We start from the raw sequence: 23,041 nt of genomic DNA on the forward strand, positions 1-23,041 counted from the left end.
ACACTAAATTACCATTACATTTTCAATTAACCAATCCCGGCTAAGTACATCTGGCCGCTGGTATCTTTGATGAGTTTACTGGGTTTTCTCAAACTGTAAAAAATCTTACCTTTGGTTGTACTATTATACTCCTTTGTTGTTTCTGACAGAAATAGTACTGTTGATAAAGAAACAACTGGCAAGTCTTATCTCATTACATTATTTTGATTTTGAGTGTAATCATTTTAGCAAAATGTATGTTGATTTCATTAAATAACTGTCTACTAAAATAGGCTTTTATATTTACTATTTATACATAAAGGAAATATTCGAACTTAATTTATCATTGATAAGGCTAATTCCTTTGCGCATTTCTCTAAGCTATCGGATTCAGTTCTGAATGCGTGTTTTACAAAAACATTCATCTTTCAGATCTCGATAACAACATTAGTTTTCATTTGAAGGGCGAAATTACAGACTAAATCATGTTTTGTTTGTTCACCTGTTCATGTAATCCCTTCGATATCATCACCAGCGGATAGTCGTTACTATCCAATCATACACATGTATGTATCTTATGGGGACTCAATTTAATGAAGATTTCAGTGTAATCCATGTATTCATTGGATAACGACTGCCGGTATGCCAAAATTGTCACCTTTTAACTATTTATGATACCTTCTATCTACCGTAAGCCTAAAACTAAAAAGACACAATTATTACTTATTACAGAATGGAGTTATAAATCAAATTGGTGAGTTTACTACAAAGAAACGATTGTGAAGCATTCAAGTCAAAAATCTGTAGAAATTGTATGGACATGATCGAGTTGACCTTGCTCTAGATATCCAAATATTTTTTCTACAATTTTTCAATTCCCCTGTGTTATTGAAGATGATAGAGGCTCTTCGTTTAGAAATATTTGTGAACATTCTATTTATTTTATTGTGAATGTAAATATACAAATGAATTCAGATTAACAAATGCAAAAAACTTAAACCAGATAAACATCAATATGACCAGTAAAACATGCATACAAGTAATTCATTCACGACCATTGCCGGTTTTTGGGACGACCGCTTACATTTTACTGGTCGATGTCGTTGTGGACTGTATATGTAAGCATATGTGTTTATAGTCGCAAACATGTACATGCTGTGTTCAAACATAGTTTGTAAATTTAATTGAAACAAAAATATACCAACAGAGATGCTGTACATTGCTATTAATTTTCGGATTTACTTTCAACAAAAGCATTTAGATTTAAAGACATTCACACATGTAGCTATCTGAAGTATAATATTTACTAGGGTGCTTTATTATTTAAATTTTTTGAAGGATTTGTCAACATAAAAGCTAAACATGATCGTACAGTACAGATTGATCATCATTTTGGTTTGAGTCTATTTTCGTGCAACTAGTCATAGATCGTCATAAAATGCGCATTGCATTGTGTTGCTATGTTAATTGTCTGGTTTGTCGTTCGATTTTATTTTCGATGAAATTGCATAAACGGGTTCTGTTACTAAGTCAGATTCTTTTGGGTTGCTCTTTATTGACTTTTTAGTTGATATAGCATATATGGGTTCATTGGTTATGCTTGATGACGAATTATTTGAATCTATTTTCGTTGTAGCGATATTTTCACTGTTCAATAATGTTTCAGGTACTAAGTCAGGTTCTTTAAACTTGATTGTCACTGACTTTTTCGTCGATATAGCGTATATGGGTTCAGTTGTTAGCTTGGCTGGTGACGGGTTATTTGAGTTTGTGTTTGTTGTACTGCGACCTTCACTGTTAGATAATTGTGTCGCACGGATGCCATGAGACATGTCAATGTATTGTTCTGTCGTCGCACCACTCCCTTGAGACGTGCCAATGTATTGCTCTATTATCGGAGACATGCCAATGTATGGCTCTGTTGTTGTATACATTGCATCACTGGAATCTTCAATTTCATCATAGTCATCAAACTGACCGAAAGACGATTTTCTATCTTTCTCCAGGGTTAAATTAAACTTGGACGCATTGTCAGCAGGAATAATTTCATTTCTATGGTATCTTTGGTCCGTCTTTTCGTTAGTTGTTTCTTCTATGCCATCATATATGTCATTTAATGATAGTTTCTTAGTAAATAAATGTTTCTCCTCGTTAGGAGTAAATGTGTCTTTCCTTTCATCAATTTCGTCATAATCTTGGGTTTGCTCATTTGTGAAAACATGCATAGGTTGGGTATGAATTAACATTTCTTCTGTAGTATCAATATCATCGTAATCACCCCCAGTTAATTCATTTGTAAAGTCGAGTTGTCCTCTAGAAGAGCCTGTCATATCTTTAGAATCATTCATATCATCATAATCACCGCTTAATTCATGTGTAAATTGATTTTGTATTCTGGAGGCATGGCATGAATCTTCGGGTTCCTTAATATCATCATAATCACCGGTTAATTCATGTGAAAACTCATTTTGTATTCTGAAGACATTGAATGCATCTTCGGGTTCCTTAATGTCATCATATTTACTGGTTAATTCATTTGAACATATTGAAAAGTCGAACTGTCTTTGGGAAGCGTGTGGTACATCTTCGGGGTCGTCAATGTGATCGTAATCCCCAGTTAAATCATATGTCAAGTCCATTTCTCTTCTAGATGAATTTTCCACATCTTTGGAATCCGCATTACCAGATAATTCATTTGTGGTATCACGGGCAGGAATTGCAAAGTTCTTCGTGTCTTTAGTATCTGCAAAATCAACTTGTAAAGCCAACTCGGGACAATTGTTGTTTCTTGTATCTGTTTTGTTCTCTTGATTTATGGTAAATGCAGGCTTGTTTGGTTGATACTGCTTTTGTAAGTCATTATTATGATGATCATCTTCTTCGTGGTCAGAGCTACTGGTGATGCTGGGAATATGTTCACTTATATATGAGTCAACATTGGTAGTGTTTGAGTTAAGTATTGATTGTTCCGTTTGTGTTTTAGTATGACAAATATTGCTGATTGATTCATCGTTATCAATTGTTCCTTCAACTTTTCTAGTAGTAATGTTTCCGATTTCTACTTTTGATCGATGACTGCCTCTTTTGAAAGTTGTAAGACGTTTATTTAATTTATCTTTTTTAAAAGATGTCTGCACTCCCAACACACTTCCGTTTCCGCTGCTTCTTCCATCACTTGATTGTTCATTGCTACTATCGCTGTCTTCTATTATATCTTCCAATGGGGATTGTAATTCGGTAATTTGTACAGAATATGAACGTTTGTTAACAACGGCTGCATGCTCTTTTACTTTCTCCTTTTTTCGAGTTTTGGAATAACTGAAACAAACAAAACAAAACAATGACAACCCCACAAACTTTAACCTGATTGTGTTCATTTTGTTAAATATTAAAATAAAAGCCTAAATAAATAAGATACCATTTACAAAATTACAGCTAAATAATTGAAAGAATACAAAATCAAACAAAAAGTATATATATCCCCAACCACACCCCTTTCAAAATAATTATATTAACAAAAAATTATCATTTAGAATAGGTAAACTTGAGGCTTTAAAGAGCATGTGTTACCTAGTTATACATGTATATACATCTTCAACAATGTACACATTTCGACATTGTTGACTAAAATATAATTCATTACACAAATTTGTTTGTTGATTTTCTATTGCGTATTATAATGGTGATTAACAGCGTCTATCTAAGTATTATAGTTTTCAAGATAATAGGCGAAAAACCCTAAACACAGGTAAAAATCACTATTAGGAGTAAGATCTCCAATATGAAGTCAACTGACGAATTTTGGCTTTAAACCTATTCGAAGATCTAGTCTTGATGATCAGTTACGTTTCATCTATCAATTTTTAGGTTTTGTTTAAAGATATTAGACAAAACGCAAAGTATTAGAAATAGTCTTCATTAAAGGGCAGTAATTCAAATAAGAAGTTATTGGACGATTCGGTCATTTTTCATTTAGATCTCTATTTTATATATTTTTTTCATTTTCAAAGTGCCCTTTCTATTACATTGGAATAACCTTAACAAATATCGGTTCTGGCTGGTTGTCTTGTGGTGTGGCTAAGTTTTAATTGGTTAGAATGATACATGTATATCGAATTAAGAAGATTCCCGAACAGGAGAGGATATACAATTTCATGTAGCTAGTACGGAAGATACTGAATAAGTTTTTAAATCTTTGTAGTATGGAAATCCATGGCCCGATAAACATTCAAAACATTCATTACCTTTACCAAGTCAAGAATATGACAGCTGTTGTCCATTCGTTTGAAGTGTTTTATCATATGATTTTGCCATTTGTTTAGGGACTTTCTGTTTTGAGTTTAGTATTTTTGCGATTTTTTTTGTTGCTGACATTTTTTTATGATATAGCGAAGCAGTACCTGTATGGAAATATTTCACTTGTTATAGTATGATAGTTCAAAATATGTTTACCTTGTTTTGTTGCTAACGACAATAATTATAATGACTATCATCAGTGAAATTAAACCCATCAGTCCATACATTGATATACCTGTAAAGAGCAATTATATATATAAAAAAAAGATAAACGAACTCCCGGAACCTCGTTACATGGTGTGCTAAAATACCACGTCAACTATGTTTTGAATTTGTATCAATAGGATGAGTTCAGACTTTTTTAACTGATTTTTATAGTTTGTTTTGATGTTGTAACACCACTGGCCCAGGTTAGGGGGAGGGTTGGGATTCCGCTAACATGTTTAACCCCGCAACATTCTGTATGTATGTGCTTGTCCCAAGTCAAAAGACTGTATTTCAGTGGTTGACGTTTGTTTATGTGTGACACGTTTTTCGTTCATTTTTTTAACATAAATTAGGCCATTAGTTTTTTCTTTTGAATAGTTTTATTCTGTCATTTCCGGGCCTTTTATAGCTGACTCTGCGGAATGCGTTTTGCTCATTGTAGAAGGTCGTACGGTGACCCATAGTTGTTAATTCATTCGGTCTGTTGTGGAGAGTTGTCTCTTGAGCAATCATACCACATCTTCTGTGTTATATCCGAGGAAAATTCTAAACGGAAAGTCCCTATGAAATTAGTGTATACATTTTATGTAAGAAGTAACATAAATATCGATAACATATCTTTATCAAAAGAAAAATTATTATGTATTAAATGATTTGCTCCCAGACAGCGACCTATCAAGAACATACTTTTTTTAATTGAGTTATATATTCTACAAGTCCTATAAAAAACATACAGGAACAATTATATTTTGTTTTGTTTTAATTCAATGATTATTATGTGTCTTTCTTTTTTCTACATAAATACATATATTATATTTAACGGGAGCATTTCATATCAACAGGTTCACGTGAGCAGGTTGATTGTTTTAGATTGCTTTGAGAGACTGCGAACATGCTTTGATACGGTATAATATGAACAAGAGTTTGGTTTTCTGTCTTACAGTTATCAAAGATTAGCCTGAATGTGTTAATGTGTTTATATTTTCTGTTCCTGTATGGTTCTTTTGTTTGTCCAATGATCGTAATTGAAACTCAAAGGCAGAGTGATGTTACCATGGTAATCACAAATGAAATGTCTGAACACGAAAAATCAACATGTTTCTGTCACAAGTCATGAACCTAGTCAGTGGCCATTTATTGGACTATTTAAAAGATCTTTGTTAGTCGGTGAGTTTTGATTTGATTATGCTATCACGGTTTGACCTTTAGATAGATTTGTGCTAGTTTGAACTGTGGCATCTTCGTGTGTCTAACATCATGCATGTGTATAATCCGATTCATGCATGGTTTGAATAAATGATTCGTGTAACTCGTCATCATGTGCAGAAGATATACACACATCTATAAAGTACTTACCTAAAATATTATCACTTGCAAAAGTTTCGCTTGGTAACACAATTTTCTCTACAAAATAATAAGTTATTCACATATGAATAGACTCGTATACTCTGATTTTGTCATTTCGTTGATACCGTTGCTGGTATACCGTTAGGTTTTCTCAGATGCATTTACTTGTTGCCTATTTTAAACGTTTCACTGGTTTAGAACCATAAATGCTATTGGTACACTCGGTGTTATTGTTACCTTGAAAACTAGGGTTTACAATACTTTTTTGCGAAATGCCTGTACTCAATCTAATAATTATCTTAGTTAATATATCAATGTATATATATATAGTCCCTTTTTAAGTATGATATCATAAGTTATATGGTTGCTACTGACCCCCTATGGATCCATAGAGGGTTAATAAAATCCATAGGGTGTGAGACCGGAGGCTGAACCCTCTTTGGATTTTATTCACCCTCTATGGTCCGTAGGGGGGTCAGTAGTTAACCGTTTAACAAATTTATCGCACGCTGGAATTTTTCTGCTGCGTTTTGTTGAAAAATAAGCAATGAAACAGAACAACATTATTGATGACGTCACCATTAACCTCCTATGAAATTTACGTTCTCATAGGGGGTCACCACGTGACGGCGTTAAACCAATCACAACCGTTATAATTTCCCGCGGTGCGATAAAATTTCATAGCATAATAGGCGGTTGATTTTTGAAGGAATTTGTCGTCCTTCAATATGATATCCAAAGGTAAATATGCAACAATTTTCAACTGAAGATAATCTATTTTTGACAAATAAAGATTTAGAATAATAATGTCAAATGCATAACTTACCAAATCTACAAATAAATGTCCGTCTGTCTGTACAGTTTCCAAACGATGTTGATGAATTGCGGAAGTCCATGTACTCACACATCAGTGGATTGATAGATGATGTTTGATCTGAAAAAAAAATAGGCATTAATATAGGTATATGAAATTGTGGGATACAAGTCAATGAGACACATAATCTAACTCACATTAAGAAAGCAAAATACATTTAGATTTCATTATTGAGGGCTAAGCGGATAATGTTGTAGTGGATGATTAATACATTAGGCGTTTTTGAATCTATATACTACTAAAAGAATGGGTCGATTTCATAGGGCTGCAACTCTTCTGAAACCCAAAAAGTCGGAAATATTTGTGATATGACGTATTTATAAATGTAATGTTTTGTACTTCGAAAGTCTTTGAAAATATCTTTCTTCCACAGAAAAAGCTTATTTTTGAGAAAATATCCAAATTCGGAGACGGTTAACGATCTGTGTCTTATATGCTTTTGCGCATGATCAGTCGACGTTCTGCCCTCAAAATTTAATTACATAATAGTTCTTGAAAAACTGGTCATTATCGTGATATATGGACTGCCCACATGACAGAGGTATTGACTAAGATAGTGATAATGACTGAGCCGAAGGCGAGGTCATTATCGCTGTTACAGTCAATACCACTGTCCTACGGTCAGTCCATGTATCACGATAATGACCAGTTCTTCAATAACTATTATGTTTATTTCATTGAGGAACCATGTTTTTGAAAATTCGCATAAATTCAAAATGTCCAAAACAAACTCTAGTAGTTGTACGATTTCTATGGCAAAGAGCGAAGACCAGTCGTAGTAATACTGCCATTCATTTAAGTACAATTTTTCAGTGTATGAATACTAAATCAAGTTCTCTATAATTTTATAATTTACGAAAACATATGGTAAACAATTCAGCAACTTAGATATAATATTAAAAAAGGAAAATGTTTTATTAAAGGGACATCTCTCTAAACAGTGAAACCACGCCCCATCGGTCATTAACAAAAAAACACGCCCCAACGGTCATTAACAGACTGAAACCACGCCCCACCGGTCATTATCATGTAAAAGTCCGTTAACGATCGGTTTTCGGGTCCGTTTTGTTCTGTTAATGACCGATGGAATTTATTACTGAAGAATAATGAATGTCATGTGGTCCCTTTTTATCCAATTAGAGAACCCTATTCTAAACCGATATGAAATAAACTGTGTTTCAACACTTGTATCACGATTTCTCGGACATCTTTTAGTGTACATAAAAGAAGAAGGAGGTCAAAGAGGCAGAAAAAAAAAATGACAAATAGAAAACCAACAAAACAAATAGGTTTCTCACCTGAGACATGCAATTTGTATAGGGGTGTCAACTGTTTTTTGTATCTTAGTTATAATATTTTGGACTATCAAATATTCATTACAAAAAATACAATAACAAGGATGTGTCCTCAGTACACGAATGCCCCACTCGCACTATCATTTTCCATGTTCAGTGGACCGTGAAATTGGGGTAAAAACTCTAATTTGGCATTAAAATTAGAAAGATCATATCATAGGGAACATGTGTACTAAGTTTGAAGTCGATTGGACTTTAACTTCATCAAAAACTACCTTGACCAAAAACTTTAACCTGAAGCGGGACAGACGGACGAACGAACGGACGGACGAACGAACGGACGAACGAACAGACGGACGAACGGACGCACAGACCAGAAAACATAATGCCCCTCTACTATCTTAGGTGGGGCATAAAAATCAGTACAAACACTCATTTACCTATCTGCTCAGGTGTAACAAATTCATCATACATAAAATAATCATTTTCTTGTCTTGTTCACTTAAGTCAGCAATGCGTTCAACTTCCAAAACAATAAACTCAATTTTCGTCCATATTGCATGATAAGACTACAATATTAAAAAGTCCATGCAACAATATTTTGCCGGAAGATTATAATTCCCTGCATAGCATAGGAAAGAAATAAAACAAAAACTAAATAAAGAACAAATAAACACCAAATAAGAAAGTATGTGGGAGACAAACGTAAAAAAGATTGAGAATGGAAAGGGGGAATATGTCAAAGAGACAACAACCCGACCAAAGATCAGATAACAGCTGAAGGCCACCACGCAGCTAGAAAATTCTGCACCCTGCTATTGTCCTCAGCTGGCCACAAAATAAAAATGTGAACTAGTTCAGTGAAAATGGACGTCATACTGAACTCCACAACATACAATGAGCTAAAATTAGAAACCATACAAGACTAACAAAAGCAAGATGCTCATGGGACAGGCGCAAAAATGCGGCAGGTTAAACGTATTTTGTGAGATGTCAACCCTTAGACCCTTTACCTCTAGCCAATGTAGAAAAACACAAAGCAATACGCACAGTAAAAATCAGTTTAAAAGAAGTCCAAGTTTATACATGTAACAAACAGGGCAGATTATATTCATAACCGTTCTGTTTTTTTTCAAATTTGTCAAATTAATACTTGTTCGAGATCTGTAAATACCAAATTATAAAATACGGATTAAAAATGTGTTTCAGTTCTTACTAACCATTTGTTGTTAGATCGTATGTATTAATAACACGTGTTGCACTGGTCCATAGTTGGTTTGTCTTCCCAGTATTACAAAAAGATTTGTTATTGTACCACTGCAAAAATGAATCAGCATTGTCACATAACGTAGCAGCGGTAGGTTGAGTTGTATTGCTCCCATTGTTAAAACCAGATTCTGGGAAAAAATAATAGGAAACATAAGCTCAAACAATTGTTCAAATACAATACACGCAACATTACAGGTAAAGAAAGCAAAACAAACTCATATGAACACATAGGATGAATAAAGATCATTCGAAAGTGTAATCTGTATCAATCTTTTTAGTAAAGAAATTTGATCTTACATTTTTCGGTCTTTTTAAATGTATGTTGTGTTGTAACATACATGTAACTACGGTATCCAGAGGTTGTTGGAGGGTATGATTTATAACTGTAAACATGTTCAAACCCGCTAAATACTCCATGTAATTGTCCATAGCCAGGAGCCTGTAACTCAGTGGTTTGGTTGGTTCATGCCTTCTTCTGGTATGAAGTGTTCCACATTTTTTATGTAGGGGCCTTTTATAGCTGACTATAAGGTATTGGTTTTTTTTCTCATTGTTGAAGACCGTACGGCGACCAATATTTGCTTACAATCTGGTTTTTCAGTTTTCAAATTATTGACAATATACTAGTATTGTTTTTTTTCTCATTGTTGAAGACTAATATTTACTCACAGTCAATCTTTTGTTCAGATTTCGCATTGGAATTCATACCACATTTTTTATTTGTATATTGCTACATGTACACTAGTGACAAAATATAACAGTTTAAGTAAAAATTAACAGGATAAATGTATATCATAGTTAAAAGAGTTTTGAATTACGAAAATATCTATACGATACAACTCTACTTTCCGCTATATAGATGATGTTCTTTCACTAGGTAATTCGAAATTTGGTGACTATGTTGAACGCATCTATCCCTTTGAACTAGAGATAAAGGATACAACAGATACAGTTAAGTCGGCCTCATATCTTGACGTACATCTAGAAATTGACAATGAGGGTCGGTTGAATACAAAACTTTACGACAAAAGAGATGATTTCAGCTTTCCAATTGTGCACTTTCCATTTCAAAGTAGCAACATTTCAGCAGCACCTGCATACGGTGTATATATCTCCCAATTGAAACGATATTCCCGTGCTTTCATTTCCTATCATGATTTTCTTGAAAGAGAGTTATTACTCACAAGGAAGCTATTAAATCAAGAGTTTCAAATGGTGAAGTTGAAATCATCACATCGTAAATTTTACGGACGCCATCACGAGTTGGTTGACCGTTAATATATGGAATAACCGTTTCACAAATGATATCGGATATTATGTTCCTTACGTCGTAACTACAATCCCCTTCCCTTTCATGAATGTGACCTTCCGAATTAGACTATTTACCAGATTTGTTATCACATAAGTAACACGACGGGTGCCACATGTGGAACAGATTCTGCTTACCCTTCTGGAGCACCTGAGGTCACCTCTAGTTTTTTGTGGGGTTCGTGTTGTTTATTCTTAAGATTTCTATGTTGTGTCATGTGTACTATTGTTTGTCTGTTTGTCTTTTTCATTTTTAGCCATGGGGTTGTCAGTTTATTTTCGATTTATGAGTTTGACTGACCCTCCTGTATCGTTCGTTCCTCGTTTAGTTATTTACATGTGCATTATTTTGTAGGGCATTGAATGCGTTACAGATAGACACATGCAATTTAGCTTATTTAATGCATTTCTTCGTAACATACGTTTAACAATTTACACGCATTTCTTATCTGTGTACACACTTGCATTCCTATTTAACGTATTGTTTACCACATATTCCTTCATAATAACTGTTGCAGTTTTCTGATCTGAGAATGATTTCTCCGTCCTGACACTGAGCTGACATACATTTTAGTTGGTCTTCTGGTGTGTCATCTAATGTTCTCAGTACTCCGATTATATTTTCTGTACAATATAAAAAAGAAGATATGGTATGATTGCCAATGAGACAACTATCCACAAAAGACCAAAATGACACAGACATTAACAACTACAGGTCACCGTACGGCCTTCAACAATGAGAAAAGCCCATACCGCATATTCAGCTATAAAAGGCCCCGATAAGACAATGTAAAACAATTCAAACGAAAAAAAAACTAACGGCCTCATTTATTTAAAATAAAATGAAATATATCAAAATAAATAAGAAATAGTTTAACCTTTCTTTTGAACGGTACTAATTAAAAGTATACTCAAAGCGTTTGAAGAACGTCAGTTTTGGTTTTACAATCATTATAACTGCAATAAGTGATCTCTTGTTTCAAATTTATGAAGTTTAAGGACACAGATAAATTACAAATATTTTTAGATTACTTTTGTGCTAAGGAAGAAAATCAAAATACTCTCATACTTCCGTAAATAAAAGGCCCGCAAAGAAACAAACATGTACAAATATGAAATACAAATGCATACCATCACCTTCCAGTAAATTGAATCAGATGTTACCCCAACCCCAACCTACAGGGTACACGTAAAATGAATGGTATTGCCCAAATAAAATACTAACGCTTATTAACAATTACATAACTCGGTGTTTGCCTCGGTGTTTGACAATAGGAGTATGAGACGGGAGAACCGGTTTCACCTAGACAGTAACACGCACCACCCTGTAAATACAGAACGAAAAAAATATCACTAGAATTAGCATAAATTTTATCATTAACAAACGTATTTTATTAAGAAAAAAATATGTTATTAGCAACTATTTTGACATTTTCATTGCATAACTTTGAATTACGCCATGAACACTCAAATGGTCAAAATACAAAATGATTAAGTCACATCTATTGTATCATGGATTGCATATGAACTGTTCCTTATACAAGAGAAACAAACATATATATGTAGGACTCTAAAGTGCAATGGTACTCTAAAGTGCGATGGTCACGCTAAAGTGCGATGGTATACGCCAAAGTACGATGATGTCTCACGCTAAAGTGCGATGGTTGTTTGTTCGCTAAAGTACGATGGTATATCACGCTAAAGTGCAATGGACCAAAAGGGTAAGGTTCGGAGCTTTATAAAAAAAAACGTTAAAGAACACTTAACGTACAAATAGTCCTTAATATATATATAAACGTTTAAAATTAATTCGCGGTCACGCCACATATAGAAATGCTAGTAATGGATAGCTCTCTATCAATCTATGGAAACGTGTCGTTCGGAGCATGTAATACATTATAATTTGAGGATTAATCTTTAACCGAATATATAATTATGATAACATTATCTTTTAAGAACACACTGTCTACATCGAATTAACAGATACAAATGTATTGCCATAAACGCAAATACAGAACCAATACAAAGTTTAGCTCATGGCATATTGAGATACATTTCATAGAATTGTGTGGGTGGTAGTTCCTGTAAAGCATTTTGCTGGTTTGCATAAACATTTTGTTGTACAAGTTGACCTAATGAGAAAATAAGGTAGTAAAGTCACTTATTCAGAAAGAAAAAAAAAAGTGAATACTGCCACAGTTTATTTGAAAAATATAAATATACATCATTATGCTCGCGCTTGCAAAAATTACTTATTAAGGAATAATAATATACTACATCTAGTTAAAGGGTTGCCGCCGTCAATTGACTGTTTGACGGTTGCACATACAGTTTTACTGGTCACGCTTAGCAATTCAAAATCGCGGAATAAGATCTGTCACTTGTGGATTTGGCGGCTAAATTTAGCCAATGAAAACATTTGTTGCATTAAGATTGTATAAGAATACAGGTATCTGATATATTATACGCAACAAACCTCAAAAGCAAAGTATTGTGACAATTGACAGTACTGTTGACAGTCATACTTTCCGTCATTTGTGTCCTCAAACGTAGCAAATACTGTCTGGGGAGACATATAACAGCCTATAATTACAAAAACAACAAACTAATAAAAGTTATTCCAATGTTTACCAATTAATTGCACCAGCATACATGTACATTATTATTGATAAAATCGTACCTTACTATATAATAACAAGCTAAATGTTTTAACATTGGGGATCAGACAACATTAAGCCATATATGTACTTCTTAACATTAAATGAGTATCTTGTAAATTTGGTTTGGGTTGACTTTCTCTATAATCACCTTCTCTGTAGACATCTTCTGTGCTCGTGCTGTGTGGATGTAGTAGAATGTGTCCGCATTTGCTGTGTGCCCTTATATTTAACAATTATGTTGCATTTGCCTGTAACCGAGCTTTCATGTGTTAATAATATCTGTGAGAGGGCTGTTTTGTTGGCAATGATACCACATGTTCACAGCTTTTTATGAAACAAAAAAAAAACGGAGAGACAAGTTGGTCGGTAGGCAAAGAAGTTTTGCAAAACATTTATTTTTTTCCTCTATCTCTACAATATCAAGATTATTCTAGTTCCATTTCTGCGTGCTTTTGGATTAATCTGTAACGCAGCTACATATTTTGTCTTCTTTAAGTTAAAATAAACGAAAATCAATTATATTGGTTTAAAATCAATGGATGGCAAAATCAACAACGTGGTAATGAATTTGTATTATCCAGTGTAATTAGCCATTCATTCAAGATCAGTTTCAATGTTTATCTTTCGTGGCTGTCACGGATATGATTCTTTGACAGTTTGACTATAAATGGTTGATTTAACTAGCGACATGTATAGATAGTCGACGGCTTCAGTCATGATGACCTCCAGATGTAAATTGATGTTCGTGTCTAACATTTTAAGTCGATGGATTTCTGTCTATTTGACGCATTACCTTCAATTCAAATTTAGTCAGGAATATGACAGTTGTTCGCCATTCGTTTGATTTGTTTGAGCTTTTGATTTTGTCAGTTGATTGGGGAATTTTTTGTTTTGAATTTTCCTCGGAGTTCAGTATTTTTGTTATTTTACTTTTTTCCGATATACGATACTGCCATAACAACATGAGAAAATTGTTTTTTTGCACCATCTAATGAAAAAATTAAATCTGCGAACTCGATTATTTTTATAAGCTTATGCGTAGATCTGGTTTTTATTAGATTGTTTTTTTGCAATGATAAGATAATAGAAAAGTTCTATAATTATTCAAATGTAAAAAAAATACAGTGCTTCTTTTCAGTGCAAACATTTCTGGAAATCATGTTTTGATATTTGAAGGCTGTATTTATTTTTTTATGTATTCCTCACAAGGAGATATTTCCTTTTACAAACGGAAAACAAAACCAACAAATATTGAAACAGTACTAGCTGTTTTAAAATAGTCTGCTCAAGTTGCACTCTATCTAAATTGTTTTCCTTTAATCAAAGGGTCTTATCAATATCCAATTTATAGCAATATTTTCTTTTTATTCTTAGTTCAAATTATTTTAGTTTATATATGTGTTGGAATTTTTTACGAAACAACATGTTTTAGTTTGGCAACTTCGATTGTGCATCGATGCTATAAGTGTGGGGTTTGTATGGGAGAGAATAATTATAGATTTAAACAACAGAAGAATTGACTAAAAAATGAAGAAGTGGAAATAATGGGCAAAAGTAATAAAGAATACTAGAGAAATTACCAGAAAAATCTACGAAATTTCAAGCGCGTAGCTACGTTTACGTAAAAACGCCCGGGCGTCCACTTGAATTTTGATGAAAAAAATATTTTGATGAAAAAATTATTGTTATCTTACTAAATAAAATACAAAGAACTGAATATTATAAGTAAATTAGATGGATGTGAAGTTACAAGCCCTGTTCGTTATTCGTTATTCGATATTCAATATCGAGGTCTCAGATAGATTTTCACTATAAATTTTGAATATCCAACTGGCACTTTGGGCGCTCCGTATATATGGAAGACAGGAAGTATACCCAAATTCCCTTTAATCACGATTGTATCTACCTATTAACTAAATGTCTGCATTATATTAGAAAGATTGAGAGATCAGTGTGCTCTCACCATTGCCCTGTGCCCTTTGTCCTAAAATTTTGACAATGTTTAGCTAAAAAGTGACAATCTAAGCCCTCCGTAGATATCGAAGATGACATTAATCTGGGAAATCCTTCTGATACAACCTTTAAATATACAGAGTCTATGATTTGGTTGAATTTTATGGACATTGAAAGACCAGGGGGGTCTCGCCCTCATTTAAGCGGTCTCAGGTAGTTTTTCACTATATATTTCTTTTTTTGGCTTTCCATAAAAATTCTATTGATATTCTAAAATCTTTCTAGCTTGATCGGTTTTACTTTTTGTTTGAAGAAATATCACATATAAAAGTATATCTCTGAAGTTCTTTTATTGACAAAAATCTATATTACATAAAGACAAATATGCCAGTTAGAAAAGGGTTAATATTCGAGAACAACGAGAATTTACGGCAGTTAGAAGAGGTCAAGAAACGATTTCCTACGTACAGTGATCTAGGACAGGTTAGAACAGTTCTATGACAGATATTCTGACAGTTCTAATGAGAGGTTAGAAGGAGATCACTTCTAACCTCTCATTAGAACTGTCAGAATATCTGTCATAGAACTGTTCTAACCTGTCCTAGAACAGTTCTACCTAGAACAGTTCTACCCTATGACTGTTCTAAGTATAACTGTCAGAATCAGTTCTAGGTAGAACTGACTAAATCAGTTTTAGGTAGAACTGTCAGGATCAGTTCTAGGTAGAACTGTCAGGATCAGTTCTAGGGTAGAACTGTCTAAATCAGTTCTAGGTAGAACTGTCCAAATCAGTTCTAACCGTAGAACTGTCAGCAGAACTGACTAAATCAGTCAGGACTGTAGAACAGTTCTAAATGACGTCACTGCAGTAAGCTAGGGCACTTTAGAATTTAGAAGAAATAAATCACCTCCAATTACTTTGCTATATAATAATTTTCTATATTTTTTACTGATCAAACGTTACATGTACAAATATCGAAGTGAATAGAAGGTTATCCAACTCATCGGAGAAATATTTTTATAAGATTGCATACGGAAACATCATTGTTTACGTTTCTTCGGTCCCCGTTTTTAACAGTCTCTTCCTAAATATAACTCTGCATTTAATTCAGAAATTTTAATCGTATAGTTACCTTGTTTGCCTTGGATTTACATTCATTTAAGATTCTGTTTTGACAAATCATGGGATATTAATGAAAAAAGTGTTGTATAACGTAAAAAAACTATATATCATCGTGTAATGTGTTTAAAAATTTTCGTACTAATAACAATTTTCACTGATTACGGTTTTCACTGTTGAGTTTTTATTCAAGTGTTTATTCAAATTTAAAAAGCATGTCCTGTAGATTGATTTTAGGTATCTATTTTTTTTTTGTTAATGCTTACTACATTTTTTTACTGTTTCCGATTACTTTACGATTTTTGTATGTAAAAAAACCGGCGTCATATGTTTTCGTATGAAATAAAAATTGGATCAGTACACGGACAGGAAATGACTTCAAAATCCGGAAATTAATATTTTCTAAAGTCGTGGTTCATGTGATCGCTTGAATCATAAAAAAAGTTATTAAATACTTTTCAGTACTAAAAATTACTAGTAAATACTAGACTTAGTGTAAGGTTGGTGTTTCGTGTGCTGAAATTTTTAGATTTTGTTTAATTTCAGATTGGCACCTGGTTTGAACAAAACACATTATTTTTTCTAAAATAAAATGCAGTTTTTAAAATTTAGGATTAAATATAAAAAGTTAAGACTGTTTTCATCTTCATGTATCAAGGATGTATAAAAAAAAATTGTCAATGAAATATAATTGAATAATTAGATTTTGAACAACCATTTTATATAAGAACCCTTCTAATTTTAACTCGATGGTTTGTAATTAAAACGGCCCCAAAAAAAACCACATGACAGTCATATGTCTTGAAGATCCGGTGTCTGACTTGCAAAAAGCATATCTGGACTTTATTTTTACCCTTCAGAATTGTTTTCCACAACTATTCTAGTGATGCATATTTTTGACATTAAATAAAAATGGCTGGATAGGTCAGTTTTATTTAATTTGTTCTTACGTCTTTAAAAAGCGACGCTGAATATGTTTTAAATATGTCAAGTTGTAGTGGTGTTGTTGTTCTAAATATAGAAACAGAAAAACATGCCACAATGTACGCGTATGCAGTCGAAACCGACGAAATGTGGTTGATACGAAAACATATAACATACGAAAACATATGACACGACGATACATTTGCACCATCTCGTCAATTATGACAGACATATCCATAACTATTATAAATGATATCTGGGAGTCTGGAACTCAGAAAAATATCCTCGATCTGAACATGAATGAAACATTTGCCCCTGGACGTTCGGCTACAAACAAAATCATGTATTTTTCTTTGCCTTTTTCAAATTATATTAAAAATATACTATTCCAAGAAGAGAACTTCCCATACATGTACTTTTTATTTTAAAATAAAGTATATGAATCAGTTTTGTTTTAAAAATAAAAAAAAACATCACAAACTACTGACTTAAAAAGTCACTTTAGTGACGGTTCATTATTATGGATACAGAGAGGAAATAACGCTAAATTTTTAGATATGGTACACCTTATCGCTATTTGTCTGCTGTTACTGGATATCACACAGGTTCCCATAACATTTTGACGTCATAAAACAAAATATCTGACGCCACAATGGAAAAGTGATTGTTGTATGCTTCAAAAGTTCAAGAGGCCGGGTCAGCCAGGTTTAGCAATAAGGTGTATTGTGTTCCAAAGTTGGTGTCATTTTTATCATACGATCCGTCCTGACATAGAAATATTATTGGTTTACAATGAGGCCATACATGTATATATCATTTATATTTACATGATAAAAATTAAATAAGTTCAGTTTTGGTTGATGTGGTCAAATAATTTTGTTAAAACAACTCAGTCTGATACAATATATCGAAACTACTGAAATTTGTTTATAATTCAATATTTTGAATAAAAAGAGGACTTGCTGGTACTCTAAATTGATATGGAATTTTTTTTGTAGCCAATGTGTTCCAATATTGCTGTCATTTGAATTATACAATCCATCGTGATATGTAACTATAAGTGATTTACTATGCGGCTATATATATATTAAGATTTACATAATAAAGTGTAAATATGGTCAGTGTTGGTTGATGCTGTCACATATGGTCAGTTTTGGTTGATGCTGTCAAATATGGTCAGTTTTCATGGTTTTGGTAGATGCGGACGAATAATTTTGTTATATTCATGAGTCAGTCTGAGATATCAAAACCACTGAAATTAGTTTACGATATAAAAATTGATTAAAAAGAGGACATGCTGGCACTATAAACTGATGCGAGCATAATTTTTTTTTCCAATATTGCTTTCATTTATATTAAACAATCCATCCTGATATAAAAATATAAGTGATTTACTTTGCGGCTATTAAGATTGACATCATGTACATAATAAAGTGCAAATATGGTCAGTTTTGGTTGATGCAGACACATAATTTTGTTATACCAGTCAGCCTATGATGCAATATTTTGAATAAAAAGATGACATGCTGGCACTCTAAATTGATGCAAACGAAATTAGGTAGCACTAAGCATTGTGTTCCAATATTTCTATCATTTGTATTATCATGATTATACAATCCATCCTTACATAAAAAAATAATAGATTGACTATGTGACTATAAGAGTTACATAAAATGAGCAAATATGGTCAGTTTTGGTTGATGCAGTCAAATATGGTCAGTTTTGGTTGATGCTGTCAAATATGGTCAGTCTGAGGTATGTAAACTACTGATATTTGTTTCTGATGCGATATTTTGAATAAAAATAGGAAATGCTGGCACGCAATTGATGCGAAAAAAAATTGTGGTCCTAGATTTCCAATATTGCAGTTATTTATATACTACAGTCCCTCTTGACCTAAAATTATAACTGAATTACTGTGCAGCTATATAGAGTAACAAAAAAAAGGCAAATATGGTAAGTTTTGGTTGATGCAGTCAAAAGATTTTATTACACGACTCAGTCTGAAGTATAAAACTACTGATATTTGTTTATGATTCAATATTTTTAATAAACAGAGGTCCAGGAGTTGGAACTCCACTTTATATTACGATCAATGCTTTTGAATGGGAGCATATACATTTTGTAGTTGGACACCCCCCCCCCCCCCCCCCCCCCTTTACTAATGGTTGGGACAAACTTCTCGTAAACAGATATTACATTTGGTTAATGAGGTCCGATAATTTTGTTATGTGATAATGAGCCATCCTGACTCCCGGAATAAGACATGTAATACAATTCAAATAATAATGCCCCCCCCCCCCCCCCCATAATACTAACGGCCTAATTTATGTACAAAAAATGAAAGAAAAACAAATAATTTATGTAACACATCAACAAAAGAAAATCAATGAATTACATGCTCCTGACTTGCAACAGGCACATATATGTGCTCTTGCCGATTATAAATCTGAAATAAAACCGGCAAAATAGCAAAACTCTTTATAATTTAATCGCTATTTTACCAAGCCTTTATATTAAGACAAATAGTTCTTAAAACTTATAAATCAACTCTAGCCGTAGAATTTATAAATCAATTTTAGCCGTAGAATTATTTATAAATAAATTCTGGCCGTAGAATTTATAAAAATCAATTCTAGCCGTAGAATTAGAAATCAATTCTAACCGTATAACTGTTCTAGAAGTAGAACTGACTAAAGATTTGGTCAGTTCTAGCTAGAACTGTCTAAAACTGTTCTAGGGTAGAACTGTCAGGATCAGTTCTAGGTAGAACTGACTAAATCAGTTCTAGGTTAGAACTGTTCTAGCTAGAACTGACTAAAAGGTGTCAGGCTGACAGTTCTACGTACTGTCCTAGGACAGTTCACCTGACAGATTTAATGAGAGGTTAGAAGTGATCTCCACTGTATCTTGTCAGTCCCCTTGAGTATGAAAATCATGATTTAATGTTATTAAGAAATTCTTTTTTATATGATTTTTGAACAAAATTTTTAATATCCAAACGACTGCTAGCAGCCGGTTTGATATTGAATATCGAATAACGAACCGGCTGCTAACTTCACATACATGTACATCAGCCTTGTACTTCTTTTTTCAATTTCTTGTAATTGCGACGAAATTTACTTTTCAACCAAATGGTATGATATCATATTATATAGATTTGTTCATTGTCTTTCAAAGTCTGAAGTTACTAGTTTGAATTTACTGATAATTTTACACTAGACTCAAGCTGGCAGCCACTTTTATCGGCCAATCAAGATAGCAGCCACTTTTTTCCAGCAGCCAATTTTGACGATATGTCTAAAAACCAAAAAACTGAATGAGACCCAAACGTTCCAAAAATCGCTAAATCTTAGTAAAATGCAATCTAACAGGAGAAATCGACAATTTCACAGTTTCTATTGATTTTTAAAGTATTTCATTCCGTTTTTAATATGTATATGAAGTAAGCTGCCGGTTTGTTATTCGATATTCGATATTCAATATCCAATCGGCTGAAAGTAGTCGGTTCAAAATTAAAATTTAGTTGAAAATCAGTTAAAAGTATGATTTTCAAAGTTAACAGTAGTGAAAAGATACGCCGCAAATAGTTTTATGAATGACCCCTTCAGTCTGTCATAAGTTCTCGTTGTCCTCGAATATAAACCCTTATATAAGTTGCATATTTGTCTTTATGTTATATAGATTTTTATCAATAAAACGACATCAAAGATTCGTCAAAGATTTAACTTGATAAATAAAACTAAAACTAAAGCCGGCCACTGTAAAAACATACTGAAATATAAATAGAAATATCTATGGAAAGCCAAAAACATATATAGTGAAACCTATAGCCCCGTGGGCTTTAAATGTCCCAAATTCTACATATTATATAGACTCTGTAATATATAAAATTGGGTGAAATACAAACGTTTCTAAAAGGATCTTGGGTTATGGGTATTGAAAATGAGCTAGGTCCCGTTCGGAACTTTGCCGTAGGGATATGCCGAAAAGTACCGAATGTGTGGTTGATATGGAAAATACGTAAATGGGCAACTTTGAACCTCTGTGGTGGCCAGACGGGCCCGGATCCCAGAAAAATATTTAAGTGGGGAATAGCTTGGGTCAATACCTACGAAGTGAGCAAGGTCCGGTTCGGAACTTTGCCGTAGGGATATGCCGAAAAGTACCGAATGTGTGGTATATATGAAAAATACGTAGATGGGCAACTTTGAATCTCTGTGGTGGCCAGACGGGCCCGGATCCCAGAAAAATATTTAAGTGGGGAATAGCTTGGGTCAATACTTTTGAAATGAGCTAGGTCCCGTTCGGAACTTTGCCGTAGGGATATGCCGAAAAGTACCGAATGTGTGGTTGATATGGAAAATACGTAAATGGGCAACTTTGAACCTCTGTGGTGGCCAGACGGGCCCGGATCCCAGAAAAATATTTAAGTGGGGAATAGCTTGGGTCAATACCTACGAAGTGAGCAAGGTCCGGTTCGGAACTTTGCCGTAGGGATATGCCGAAAAGTACCGAATGTGTGGTATATATGAAAAATACGTAGATGGGCAACTTTGAATCTCTGTGGTGGCCAGACGGGCCCGGATCCCAGAAAAATATTTAAGTGGGGAATAGCTTGGGTCAATACTTTTGAAATGAGCTAGGTCCCGTTCGGAACTTTGCCGTAGGGATATGCCGAAAAGTACCGAATGTGTGGTTGATATGGAAAATACGTAAATGGGCAACTTTGAACCTCTGTGGTGGCCAGACGGGCCCGGATCCCAGAAAAATATTTAAGTGGGGAATAGCTTGGGTCAATACCTACGAAGTGAGCAAGGTCCGGTTCGGAACTTTGCCGTAGGGATATGCCGAAAAGTACCGAATGTGTGGTATATATGAAAAATACGTAGATGGGTGACTTTGAACCTCTGTGGTGGCTAGACGGGCCCGGATCCCAGAAAAATATTTAAATGGGGTATAGCCTGGGTCAAGACCTTTGAAATGAGCTAGTTCCAGTTCGGAACTTTGCCGTAGGTATATGCCGAAAAGTACCGAATGTGTGTTTGGTATGGAAACAACGTAAATGGGCGACTTGAACCTCTGTGGTGGCTAGACGGCCCGGATCCCAGAAAAATATTTAAGTGGGGAATAGCCTGGGTCAAGACCTTTAAAATGAGCTAGGTCCGGTTCGGAACTTTGCCGTAGGGATATTCCGAAATGTACCGAGTGTGGGATTAATAATGAAAATTTGCCATAAGGGCAACGTAAATGGGCGACTTGAACCTCTGTGGTGGCTAGACGGGCCCGGATCCCAGAAAAATATTTAAGTGGGGAATAGCCTGGGTCAAGACCTTTGAAATGAGGTATGTCCTGTTCGGAACTTTGCCGTAGAGATATACCGAGAAGTACCGAATGTGTAGTAATTATGCCTCGGGCCATTATAGACATCCTCGACCATTAATACAGACCTTGGACATATAACAAGGCCATTATAAAAACACCCTTTCATTAAAACTATAATTCAAAATACGCTTAATATGGGCAACTGTAAACCTCTGTGGTGGCCAGACAGGCACGGATCCCAGAAAAAAATATTTAAGCAGGTAATAGACCGTGTCAATACCTAGATATTGGGATGGGTTTTGATAGAAAATTTTCCGTAGTGATATCCCGTGAAGTACTTAATGTGATGTTGGTAAGGACAGAATTTTTAGGGGAAGCATTGGTCCCTCATAACAAGAAATGTGTCACGGTCAAATTTGCATTACAAACGTTCATCTCACCATCATGGGTTGTTCCAAAGCTATGAACAGATAAAGGTGCTGAA

The 23,041-nt window shown here is 34.0% G+C and overlaps 1 protein-coding gene across 2 annotated transcripts in view; it reads right to left on the bottom strand.

The window, feature by feature from the left end:
• Window positions 1-1,006: 1,006 nt before the first annotated feature.
• Window positions 1,007-23,041, bottom strand: part of LOC134690370 (uncharacterized) — a 36,939-nt gene continuing 14,904 nt past the window's right edge. For both annotated transcript variants that reach the window (XM_063550343.1, XM_063550342.1), the window contains exons 4-11: window positions 13,052-13,158; window positions 11,801-11,900; window positions 11,065-11,199; window positions 9,219-9,395; window positions 6,656-6,763; window positions 5,839-5,886; window positions 4,432-4,510; window positions 1,007-3,297 (exon numbers count right to left, since the gene is read on the bottom strand). In XM_063550343.1, coding sequence (XP_063406413.1) covers window positions 1,443-3,297; window positions 4,432-4,510; window positions 5,839-5,886; window positions 6,656-6,763; window positions 9,219-9,395; window positions 11,065-11,199; window positions 11,801-11,900; window positions 13,052-13,158 — 2,609 coding nt within the window. In that variant the 3' untranslated portion in view covers window positions 1,007-1,442. The remainder of the gene's footprint in view (window positions 3,298-4,431; window positions 4,511-5,838; window positions 5,887-6,655; window positions 6,764-9,218; window positions 9,396-11,064; window positions 11,200-11,800; window positions 11,901-13,051; window positions 13,159-23,041) is intronic.

Source organism: Mytilus trossulus, chromosome 11 (genome assembly GCF_036588685.1).
Source record: "Mytilus trossulus isolate FHL-02 chromosome 11, PNRI_Mtr1.1.1.hap1, whole genome shotgun sequence".
Taxonomy (NCBI): domain Eukaryota; kingdom Metazoa; phylum Mollusca; class Bivalvia; order Mytilida; family Mytilidae; genus Mytilus; species Mytilus trossulus.